The 13,217-nt window shown below is 42.9% G+C and overlaps 1 protein-coding gene across 1 annotated transcript in view; it reads left to right on the top strand.

Moving 5' to 3' along the window:
* The window catches only part of LOC141121421 (guanylate-binding protein 7-like), a gene marked incomplete at its 5' end in the record, with an annotated part of 28,942 nt that extends 16,821 nt beyond the window's left edge, over positions 1–12,121 (top strand). Inside the window, 1 exon segment of the mRNA XM_073611108.1 lies at positions 11,126–12,121. Coding sequence (XP_073467209.1) covers positions 11,126–11,221 — 96 coding nt within the window.
* Positions 12,122–13,217: the final 1,096 nt, after the last annotated feature.

Below are 13,217 nucleotides of genomic sequence, written 5' to 3'. Positions count from 1 at the left end.
TTTTGGGAACCCTAAACTGCTGGGGACGCTAGTATAGATCTGATCGGATCAGATATTGATCTGTTCAGATACTATACCACTAAGGGAGGTGTATGCTGCATGTGTGGGTGTTAGCGCTACTGGCACTAACCTGACGCTGCCTGGGACTGGTGCTTGCCAGTTCACCAAAACGCCACCAAAAAAACTGTTAGCGATCGCAGGGATCAGGCCTGACTCTGTGAACGCTGCAGTTATGTGTGTTTAGTGTTTTGTAAGTGACAGTGATTGATAGATCTGATCGGATCAGATATTGATCCGTTCAGATACTATACCACTAAGGGAGGCGTATGCTGCGTGCGTGGGTGTTAGCGGTACTGGCGCTAACCTGACGCTACCTGGGGCGACGCATATCACCGCCGGGCGATCAGGGGGCTAAACCTTTATTCGGTAATAAACGGCGGGTGCCCTGACACTATAAAAAATAAACTAACTAACCAGCCTCACCCGTAACGGTTATACGGTGATCACTGGTGAAAGGGTTAACTAGAGGGCAATCAGGGGGCAATCAAGGGGTTAAAACCTTTATTAGGTAGTATATGGGGGTCCCTGATGCTATAAAACGCTGACGGCGAACCTATATATTTACCTCCCTAACTAGCGTCAACAGTGACACTAATACAGCGATCAGAAAAATGATTGCTTAGTGACAGTGGCGACGGGGGGTGATCAAGGGGTTAAAACTTTGTTAGGGGGGTACCCTAGACCTAAAGGGGGCTACCACTAACTGCCCTACCACACTGACTGTCACAAACTGACACCAATGCAGTAATCAGAAAAAAAAAACGCTTGGTGTCAGTGTGACGGGGGGTAATCGGGGGGGATCAGGGGGTGATCGGGGGTGTAATGTATTCCTGGTGTGTTCTACTGTGTGTGTTGTGTTGTGCAACTCACTCTGATGTCTTCTCTTCTCGGCGCCGGAACGGAAAATACCGATCCGAGGAGAGATGACATCACCTCCTCTGCCACTGTTTACTATACAGCAGCAGAGGAAGAAGCTCATTGGCTGGGAGTGATCGCGAGGGGGGCCACGAATGGATGGTCTCCCCCTCACCTCTGATCGATTCCAGACAAAAGCCGACTGCCTCAGGCACCGGGGGGGTCCGATCGGACCCCCCGCCTGCGGGAGGCAGATCATGTACCTGGTACGTGATTTTGCCTGCCCGTGCCATTCTGCCGCAGTATATCTGCGTTAGGCTGTTGGCAAGTGGTTAATGTAAACCTGGATGTCGTCCATTCACCATATTCTTTTTCCCTCTTCCCTTTCTTTACCTCGCTCTCTTCCACAGTCCTGCATAGCTCCTCTGTAGCAGAGTTTCTTGTGATAAGGCCAATATATTGGGACCTTTCTATTAATATTCCTTACAACAGACATTGTTTTGCTTCATTGACTCTTTGCAGCACCTCTTTTTTTTGTGACCATGCATGTCCAGCTGATTTTTAAGATCTTCCTGTAGCACCACAGTCCAAAGCTTGTGATAGAACGTCACAAGCTTTTGATTGCTTCTGTTTGTAGCAATCTTTTCTTTATTCATCGAGTAGGATGGTTCTGTATCAGCTTTTTGTGTCCCCAAAAATTTTGTTTGGCCTTGGTGATTCCAGCTTTGACATCAGCATCATTCTTCAGGCTTTCACTAATACACATTTCAAGATATTGAAAGTTGGTTACTTACTCTATTCTTTCATTTTCATATCTTTGTGTCCTTTCTGTAAAGGGTAAACAGGGTTGCAAAAAAGCTACATAGTGCATTGATACCTTTATTAAAATAGTACACATAAAAAGAGACAGTAAAAAAGTGCAGATACAAGTGTGGATACAGAGAAGAGGAAACCCCTAAAGTGGGACTTTGAGAGCACTACCACACAAATAGTAAAGTATGAAAATTACATAAAGTGTTTATTGAAAAAAACACATATAAATATTACACATAAACGTGGATACAGTATATAGAGAAGATTGCAATGGAGGATATGATTTCCTGTAGTCCAACGCATTTCGGAAAAAGTTTTCTCCTTCATCAGGGTTATAGCAGAGAATTTCATATCTATAAGAGATGCAAGGTAATCAGTGGACAGTTTGTACATCAATATACCTTTTACAGCTGATAATGTCTATAATACATATAGCCCATCAGGGTGCTTATCACTTACATCCTTATTATTTGCAATTACATATGGGTATCCACAAGATTAAAAGAGAAGTTGACACCATAACGCAGATCCCTTCATGTACTCCATCCATTTTGTTAATGCTTTAGTTGTGTTAGTGGTCTTCAAAGGGAGAGGAAAAATCCAAAACCTTTCAGGATGTCACATTCCCAGAAGCATCAGCAAAACTGTATGCTGAAACAGTCCATGTGTGTGCACTGGGGTCCAAAAACGGAGACCTATAATAGGAGCATACATATATATATATGGCGCGCGCAATGACGTCATACGTCCGTGCCCAGGACCAATGCGCCGCGTTCAGGTCGACCCGCACGGCAACATGTCCAAGATTCAACTGCTGTTGCCCTGGACACAGAAAAGGGGAGGAGAGAAGTGAGATGGAACAAACACTTCCTCCCTGCTAATCCTCAAAGAGGAAGATCTTTGGGTTTTACTGCCCTACATAGTTACATAGTTAGCAAGGTTGAATAAAGACACCAGTCCATCCAACCTGAGTGAGTGTGGGTGCGTGTCTACAATTATCCCTATTCCTATTCCCATATAGCACTTTCAATGTACACAGCGATCCACACATACATCGCACACTCACATCAGTCCCTACAATCCAAGGTCCCCACTCACATTCATATACTAGGGCCAATTTTGGACAGGAGCCAATTAACCTACCAGCATGTCTTTGTAGTGTAGGAGGAAACCGGAGTACCCAGAGGAAACTCACACAGGCACAGGGAGAACATGCAAACTCCAGGCAGGTAGTTGGGATTCAAACCAGCGACCCATTGTTACTGCTAGGCGAGAGTGCTACCCACTACACCACTGTGCTGCCCTAATGCCCTGTGTCCATTCTCTGACCCCTTGCTCTGCTGTGCCCAGGGCAGCTCCCCTCCTGCCCACCCCTTGTCCCAGCCCTGATATGAGGTGACCCAATTACTTTATATTTTATTGCCTTATATATATATATATATATATATATATATATATATCATATACTGAATGTTTGTTTTACAGCTCGAGGAAGTGGTTTATAATTAGGGAACCAAGTGCCTTGGGTTATAGTGTTTTTCCATCTTTGTGTCCTTTGTTGGTTACAACCACAGTTTTTGTCTTTTGAGGGTTTATTTCAATGGAAACTTCCTTGTCCTTTTCTGCTAATTCCTCAAGTAAAAGGTGGAGCTTTTCCTCCCTATTTTCTGTATAATGCTGAATTCATAAGCTAGAATTCCAAAACCTTCACAAATACTTTAAAATATAAAGGTATTAAACATCAGTTGGATATTTTTTTTCCTCTCTAGTAGAGGGGAGTTGGGTGTAGGGGTTTTTCTTTTTGTAAAAGATAAAATAGAGGATGGAAGACAGAATACATGGAGCAAAATGAGGGTGATAGCCCTCTTTCTTTTGTATTATGAAATTAAGGAGAGTTCTAAAAGAAGAAAGAAAAGGGGTTTATGGAAATATTTTGCAGGGAAATGATATTTATATATATTGAGTTGTATAAATGATAGGGCGATATATTAATTTTTTTAATTGTGCCCAAAATAAGGAATAAGATGTAATGTGAGGTGACAATGTTTCCATGTATTCACTGATTACTTTCTTATATAAATAAAGAATTTGAAAAAAGAAATCAGTGAGCCCTCTCTCAGGACAGAAAGTTCTGCCGCCCATGGACACATATGTGGGTGTTAAAGTCCATCCTCTTTGCCACTACATATATACATTACATGGGCGGCAAGAGGTTACAGAAGACCCCCGATGTCAGGGAAGGGGGGATACATCAGACTGCAGGGAAACAGATTAATTGCAACCCAACAGATGATGCAGTTGATTGAGAAGTAACCCTGCCATGCTGAAAGAAATACCTCTGGCATGAACCTGTACTCTGCCATCTTTACATGCAAAGAATAAAGATTGAGATTTATATCCAGTGTGTACAGCAAAACAATTGTTACCATGGAATGTCCATATGTACAGTGGGGCAAAAAAGTATTTAGTCAGCCACCAATTGTGCAAGTTCTCCCACTTAAAAAGATGAGAGAGGCCTGTAATTGTCATCATAGATATACCTCAACTATGAGAGACAAAATGTGGAAACAAATCCAGACAATCACATTGTCTGATTTTTGAAAGAATTTATTTGCAAATTATGGTGGAAAATAAGTATTTGATCACCTACAAACAAGCAAGATTTCTGGCTCTCACAGACCTGTATCTTCTTCTTTAAGAGGCTCCTCTGTCCTCCACTCATTACCTGTATTAATGACACCTGTTTGAACTTGTTATCAGTATAAAAGACACCTGTTCACAACTTCAAACAGTCACACTCCAAACTCCACTATGGTGAAGACCAAAGAGCTGTCGAAGGACACCAGAAACAAAATTTTAGACCTGCACCAGGCTGGGAAGACTGAATCTGCAATAGGCAAGCAGCTTGGTGTGAAGAAATCAACTGTGGGAGCAATAATTAGAAAATGGAAGACATACAAGACCACTGATAATCTCCCTCGATCTGGGGCTCCACGCAAGATCTCACCCCGTGGGGTCAAAATGATCACAAGAACGGTGAGCAAAAATCCCAGAACCACACATGGGGACATAGTGAATGACTTGCAGAGAGCTAGGACCGACGTAACAAAGGCTACCATCAGTAACACACTACGCCACCAGGGACTCAGATCCTGCAGTGCCAGACGTGTCCCCCTGCTTAAGCCAGTACATGTCCGGGCCCATCTGAGGTTTAATAGAGAGCATTTGGATGATCCAGAAGAGGATTGGGAGAATGTCATAGGGTCAGATGAAACCAAAGTAGAACTGTTTGGTAGAAACACAACTCGTCGTGTTTGGAGGAGAGAGAATGCTGAGTTGCAACCAAAGAACACCATACTGTGAAGCATGGGGGTGGCAACATCATGCTTTTGGGCTGTTTCTCTGCAAAGGGAACAGGACGACTGATCCATGTACATGAAAGAATGAATGGGGCCATGTATTGTAGGGGTGCTGAAATTAATCGTTGCATCGATGCATCGCGATTCGGGTGTCCCCGATGCGGCATCGATGCTTAAGGACCAGAAAATCGATGTTCGGTGACGTCATTACTAGCCCCGCCCCTGCCGGGAAAGCACTCCGAGCGGATTTTTAAAAAGACTTTATTTTAATTAATGTTATATTACAATAGATGCTGTGCCCCCGCTGTATGTGCTTTTTTAAAAAAAATGTCGCTTTATACCGAATTTTGCCGTAGTATTACGATCATGTGACTCCCGGCCCGTCCCGCCCCTCTCCACTCTGCTCTTCCCTCTCCGCTCTCCTCTTCCGTCTCCTGAGTCCTGACGTCAGCGGGGATTTCTCAGTCCCGCCCGCATCTCTTCTGATACGATAACTATAGTCAGCGGGCGAGACTGAGAATTCCCCGCTGACGTCAGGACTCAGGAGACAGGTGAGAGGAGAGGAGAGCGGAGAGGGGCGGGACGGGACGAGCCGAGAGTCACATGATCGTACTACTTTGGAGAAATTCAGTATGAGGTGACATTGTTTTTTTAAAAGCACATACAGCAGGGGCACAGCATCTATTGTAATATAACATTAATTAAAATAAAGTAATTGTGGGGGGTTAGTGATGGCTGCATTGTTTGGGCATAGATGGCTGAGTTTGACAGGCACAAGTGGCTGCGTTTGGGCACAGGTGGCTGCGTTTGATGGGCACAAGTGACTGCGTTTGACGGGCACAGGTGGCTGCGTTTGATGGGCACAAGTGACTGCGTTTGATGGGCACAAGTGACTGCGTTTGATGGGCACAAGTGACTGCGTTTGGGCACAAGTGACTGCGTTTGACAGGCACAAGTGGCTGCGTTTGACGGGCACAAGTGGCTGCGTTTGACGGGCACAAGTGGCTGCGTTTGACGGGCACAAGTGGCTGCGTTTGATGGGCACAAGTGGCTGCGTTTGGGCACAGGTGGCTGCGTTTGATGGGCACAAGTAACTGCGTTTGATGGGCACAAGTGACTGCGTTTGGGCACAAGTGGCTGCATTTGGGCACAAGTGGCTGCGTTTGACGGGCACAAGTGACTGCGCTTGATGGGCACAAGTGGCTGCGTTTGGGCACAGGTGGCTGCATTTGATGGGCACAAGTGACTGCGTTTGATGGGCACAAGTGACTGCGTTTGGGCACAAGTGGCTGCGTTTGACGGGCACAGATGGCTGCGTTTGACGGGCACAGGTGGCTGCGTTTGACGGGCACAGGTGGCTGCGTTTGGGCGGCACAAGTGGCTGCGTTTGGGCGGCACAAGTGGCTGCCTTTGGGCACAAGTGGCTGCGTTTGACGGGCACAGGTGGCTGCATTTGACGGGCACAAGTGGCTGTGTTTGGGCACAGGTGGCTGCGTTTGATGGGCACAAATGGCTGCGTTTGGGCGGCACAAGTGGCTGCGTTTGACGGCCACAGTGGCTGCATTTGATGGGGGAGGTTCAGTATTTTTCAGTTTGTTTTCGCTCGTCGGTAATCGTGATGCATCGTGATGCATCGCGGAATCGAATCAAATTGAATTGTTGACCAGATAATCGTAATCGAATCGAATCGTGAGACCAGTGAAGATGCGCACCCCTAATGTATTGTGAGATTTTGAGTGCAAACCTCCTCCCATCAGCAAGGGCATTGAAGATGAAACATGGCTGGGTCTTTCAGCATGACAATGATCCCAAACACACTGCCCGGGCAATGAAGGAGTGGCTTCTTAAGAAGCATTTCAAGGTCCTGGAGTGGCCTAGCCAGTCTCCAGATCTCAAGCCCATAGAAAACCTTTGGAGGGAGTTGAAAGTCGGTGTTTCCCAGCAACAGCCCCAAAACATCACTGCTCTAGAGGAGATCTGCATGGAGGAATGGGCCAACATACCAGCAACAGTGTGTGACAACCTTGTGAAGAAATATAGAAAACGTTTGACCTCTGTCATTGCCAACAAAAGATATATAACGGGGCGTGGTTTGGAGCTGTTCCAAGATGGACATGTAGAACTGGAGTTCCAGTCCATGAGGTCCAGCTACATCAGCTTTTAAGCACTTTAACCACTTCTCTACCCGGCCATAGTAATATGACGTCCACAGATGGGATCTCCCATCCTGGGTGGACGTCATATGATGGCCTGGGCTTCCCGGCCGTCTAGGGGGCGCGCCCGCCGTATTGCTCGGGACCCGGTGCATGTGAACGACGGCTGCGATCTCCGCTGGGCACCCACGATTGCCCGTTAACCGGGCCGTACCGTGGATCTGTGTGTGTAAACACACAGATCCACATCCTGTCAGTTGAGAGGAGACCGATCTGTGTTCCCAGTACAGAGGAACACCGATCGGTCTCCTCCCCTTGTACGTCCCCTCTCCCTATAGTTATAATCACTCCCCTAGGAAACATTTAACCCCTCGTGTCCCCCTAGTGGTTAACCCCTTCACTGCCTGTCACATTTATACAGTAATCAATGCAATTTTATAGCATTGATCGCTGTATAAATGTGAATGGTCCCAAAAATGTGTCAAAAGTGTCCGATGTGTCCGCCATGATGTCGCAGTCACAAAAAAAAATCGCGATCGGCGCTATTACTAGTAAAAAAAAATTTTTTTTTTTCTAAAAATGCCATAAATCTATCCCGTATTTTGTAGACGCTATAACTTTTGCGCAAACCAATCAATATACCCTTATTGCGATTTTTTTTACCAAAAATATGTAGAAGAATACGTATCGGCCGAAACTGAGGAAAAAATTTGTTTTTTTTTTTTAAAAATGGGATATTTATTAAAGCAAAAAGTAAAAAAATATTGTGTTTTTTTCAAAATTGTCACTCTTCTTTTGTTTATATCGCAAAAAATAAAAACCACAGAGGTGATCAAATACCACCAAAAGAAAGCTCTATTTGTGGGGAAAAAAGGACGCAAATTTTGTTTGGGTACAACGTCGCACGACCGCGCAATTGTCATTTAAAGTGCGACAGTGCTGAAAACTAAAAATTGGTCTGGGAAGGAATGGGGTGAAAATGCCCTGTATTGAACCGGTTAAACAGCTTTTAATATGGTGAGAACATTCCGCAGTGTCTCTGCAACAAGATCCCGCTCAGCAGTGTATTATAAGACATTCTTGAAAACCCTTCAAACACTCTTTCTGAAAGCCTTCAATTCTCTCTCTCCCACAGCCCCTCTCACTCGGGGGATGTTGGAGGCACACATTGTGGTCATCCCCAAAGATGGGAAAGATCCCACCCAAACGGTGAACTATAGGCCAATATCATTATTGAATTTGGACGTCATTCTCCAAAATTCTAGCGAACAGACTACTACCACTCCTTCCCTCCATTGTCTCACAAGACCAAGTGAGATTTATCCCTGGGCGTGAAGCCAGGGATAACACCATCAAAACTATCAATTTACACCATATGATCACCCAAACTAACCAAAAAGGCTTTTTCCTATCCCTAGATGCGGAGAAGGCATTTGACAGTGTGTCATGGGACTACATGTTGGCGGTTCTTCAAGTCATTGGCATGGGTCCTCACATGATTGGCTTGATTTTCTCACTATACGCAAACCCCTCAGCCAAAGTCCGGGTCAACAACACTCTGTCAAATGCCTTCCCCACCTGCAACGGGACGAGACAGGGTTGCCCTCTGTCCCTTATCCTTTTCGTGCTAACCCTCAAACCTTTTCTCCGTAAAATAAGATTCAACCCAGATGATGCAGGGATCCCATACGCATACGAAGGAATACAAATACGCCCCATCCACGGATGATATACTGCTATTCCTTACAAACCCACTGATTACCCTACCAATTATTCTGTCAGAATTTAAACAATTTCAATCTCTCTCCAACCTTAAAATTAACCAATTAAAATCCTATGCCCTTAATATCTCACTCCCACAAAACCTATTAGACCAATGTAAAGAGAACTTCCCCTTCCAATGGAAAAATGATTCAATTACATACTTAGGCATACAACTCCCCTCCAAACTAGCAGATCTTTATACTAAGAACCATCTTCCCCTTCTAAACAAATTGACCTCCGACCTTAAAAACTGGAACAAACCTTTATTCTCCTAGTTCGGCAGAGTGGCCATCCTAAAAATGAATGCTCTGCCGAAACTTCTATACATACTACAAACGATCCCCATCCATGTCCTGCCCTCCTTTTTCAAGACCTACAGGCAGTTATGCTCCAACTTCCTCTGGAGTGATCGAACACACAGAATTAGTTACAATCAACTCAGTCGCCCAAAACACCTGGGTGGCGTCAGGCTACCAAACCTCCAAAACTACCAAACTGCTGCCCTTCTTACCAGGATAGTAGACTGGAATGTCCACGCCCCCCTTAAAGATTGGATTGCTCTGGAAGCCTCCTTTGCAAAACTACCTCTAAATTCACTTCCGTGGATCACCTCTCAACATATCCCATCAGACATACGCCTTCACTATCTAATAGGACCCACCATACAATTCATCCATGAGATGTGTAAACAAACTGACTTATCCTCCACCCCTGGTCCATTGGCTCCAATAAAATTAAACCCTTACTTCCCCCCAGGAATGCACCAATCATTCCTTAACGACCACTGGCCATCAGATCAAATTAGGGCTAACCAATTTTTCCACCAAGGCAAGATGCTTACTGCAGCCCAGATTGCCACACAGATTGAAAAAACATCTATCCCCCCTTGAACAAATTTACTAATTGCCCACTACCTTAAGCCCCTGAACAAAAACCTTAGCCTGTAAAAAAAATGGGAGTCTCCATATCACTCACGGAAGAAAACTGGGAAAACATATTCAAGACCATACACAAAGGTTCAACAAACGTTACCACCCAGGAAAACGGATTTAAAATCCAATCCAGGTGGTACCGCACTCCTGTACTCCTACATAAATTCAAACCTGAAATCCCTGAGGTCTGTTGGAGATGTCACCAAGAAAGGGGTACCTTACTCCACATTTGGTGGTCATGCCCCCCCCTACTACACTACTGGTCAGATGTTCATCGCATAACCACACAAATTACCTCTTACAGTCTAGACTTAACCGCGGCCCAATTCCTTCTCCATCACTCACCCTTACCACACACTTCCTGCTACAAATCTCTAACAATGCATATGATTAACGCTGCTAAACAATGCATTCCCATTCACTGGTACTCAAAACAAGTACCAATTTCTATGTGCTCTTTTCGCTAACTATTACCCTTTTCAGCAATGTCCTCCTCCCATAAAACAAACTCCATCAACCCTTACGAACACCAATCGCATACCATCCAAACCTCAGCATCGATATTCTCCGCCATCTCTGGATCCACACGGGTACACAAGTGGGGCTATTTCCCTAATCACGACTAACTCAGTGATGAAGTGATTGTTTATTCTTATACACAACGGTATAATAATACTCTGTGATTCTTCAATGTTATACCATTGTTATTGTTTTCTTGTATATGCTCTTTATTTTTCTTCAATAAAAGAAAATTATTTGGAAAAAAAACAAAGGATATATAACAAAGTATTGAGATGAACTTTTGATATTGACCAAATACTTATTTTCCACCATAATTTGCAAATACATTCTTTCAAAAATCAGACAAATGTGATTGTCTGGATTTGTTTCCACATTTTGTCTCTCATAGTTGAGGTATACCTATGATGACAATTACAGGCCTCTCTCATCTTTTTAAGTGGGAGAACTTGCACAATTGGTGTCTGACTAAATACTTTTTTGCCCCACTGTAAACGTTGTATTTGATTGTAATTACTTTATTCTTCATAATAAGAAATGGTTGCACAAAAATGATAAACTGAAATATGAGAAAATAATTCATCTGTACTTGGAGTAGATAGATCTTTAGGTTTATTCACCGTTCATACATCTTAACTAATCTATGTACTGATTGTTTCTGTGCCTACAGGATCGGGAGTTGTACAGGATGCAGGGACGTTTGGATGCAGTTGAGGCATACAACAGACAACTCCAAACCCGGGATGAGTCCTGCACCATCTCATAGTTTGCAGTTGTTGCTTTTTGGAAGCAACTACTGATTACGATATCACTGTGATAGTCACAGTTATCACTAGTTAGAGATTCATGAAACATTTTGAACCTCATCATTTTTATTGGCATCCATTAAATGGGGACGATTTTTCTGTACCGTGTTTCCCTGAAACGAATACCTATTTTAATTTTCTAGGATGGCTGCATTATAAATCCAACCCCGAAAATAAGCCCTAGTTAAAGTCCTTGTAATATCATGAACTCCGCGCTGTCAAAGGTTTACATAATGTCTAGTGTGTGTGAGCTCTCCTCCTGGCTGACGTCAGTGGCCCCTCCCTCTGTGGAAGAGGAGCTCCGGCAGGTCACGTGAGCGCGCAGTGGCGCTGTAAATAAGGTATTTTCTAAAATCATTTTACATAAAGACACACGCTGGACATTATATAATCTTTTTAAAGAGCATATTACATGATTTTACAAGGACTTTAACTGGAGTTTATTTTTCGGATTACAGGGATGCTGACTCCTGAGCTGACAGGGAGGGAAGGGGAGAGAGGGGGAAAAGAAAGGGGACACAGGAACTTAAAAAAAAAAATTATTCCTGTAAAAAAAAAAGAAGTAGATTATTGTACATAAAAAATAATCCCCTGAAAAAAAGGCCTAATGCGTTTTTTTTTAGCCAGAATTAGTATAAGACCCGGTCTTATTTTCGGGGAAACACGGTATTTGAACATTCCAATTGTGCTGTGCGGTGGTGTTCCTCTGAGGGTAGTTTTCTGTAGAAGGATTGACCATGATAAGTATTGATTGTTAGTTCACATTGTCTGTGGAAGCATTTATCACTTCCTTCCTTTTTTATGTGTTTTAATACTGTATTAAATGTGTATCATAAAAATAAATGGTTTTCAAATAGTCATTCATTGTACTGTTATTATATATATGATATTCTGTATATATGAAAAGTCCCAATATTTCTTTATTCTCAAAGATACATTGATCAGTCATCATTATCATCAAGAACGGCTCTGTATTTTCTTGATCTCAGTTTCTTCTTCTGACGTGAAAGATTCAACATTCAGGGTGTGGCTGGGCGGTGATATATTGTGTAGCACTTACCCCTGAAGGAGCCGTTGCTTTCTTGGGTCGCCTTTTCCCAGAGCCCACAACTCTGTAAGTAGCACCACACTCTCTGACACACTTGGGTTAAGGAGGGGATATTTATTGTCACACTGGACTCCATTCACAATTCGACATCGAGCACCTTAAAAAATGTGGTAAAATACTGCTCAGCAATTTTCAAAAAGTTGCTTTGGCATTCACAAAAAAATGCTACTAAAATACCACATGAGTTATTTTGTGAAGTCATGCAGTATTTTAGTGGTGAAAACATGCGATAATTTAACGGCTGGCGGTAGCCGGTATATTTATTTCCAGTAGTAAAACCCTTTTAAATAAAGGGGTTGTAAACCCTCACGTTTTTTTACCTTATTGCATCTAGACATGTGCACTGACAAAAACATTGTTTTTTTTTGTTTTCGCTTCATTCGTTCTTTTACTTTTTTCGGAAATTTGGAAATTTAAAAAATTCAGATTTTGAAAATCTGAAAAAAAGAAAGAAAATTAGTAAAATTCGAAATAATAACCAACTATTAAATTATAGGTATTGGAATTTCCTTTCAAATTTGGCTGTTCCGCATTCGTTATTTCATATAATTCATAACTTCGGATAAATTCGTACTCATTACGTTCACTAACAGCCAAATTTGAAAGGAAATTCCAATACCTATAATTTAATATTTATTATTAGTTATTATTTCAGATTTTCAGATTTTCAAATCTTCAGATTTTCATTATTTTGAATTTTCAGATTTCATTCTTATTCTTCAAATTTTAGTATTTTTAAATGTATGAAATTTCAAATATTCAACAAAAGAGGTCCCATTAGGGGTTCTTGGAGAAGGAACAACCTCAAAATCTGAAGGACCATGTTTCCCAGTTATCACCGAATAGAG

Source organism: Aquarana catesbeiana, unplaced genomic scaffold (genome assembly GCF_042186555.1).
Source record: "Aquarana catesbeiana isolate 2022-GZ unplaced genomic scaffold, ASM4218655v1 unanchor176, whole genome shotgun sequence".
Taxonomy (NCBI): Eukaryota; Metazoa; Chordata; class Amphibia; order Anura; family Ranidae; genus Aquarana; species Aquarana catesbeiana.
This window is presented reverse-complemented; position numbering and strand designations above follow the sequence as displayed.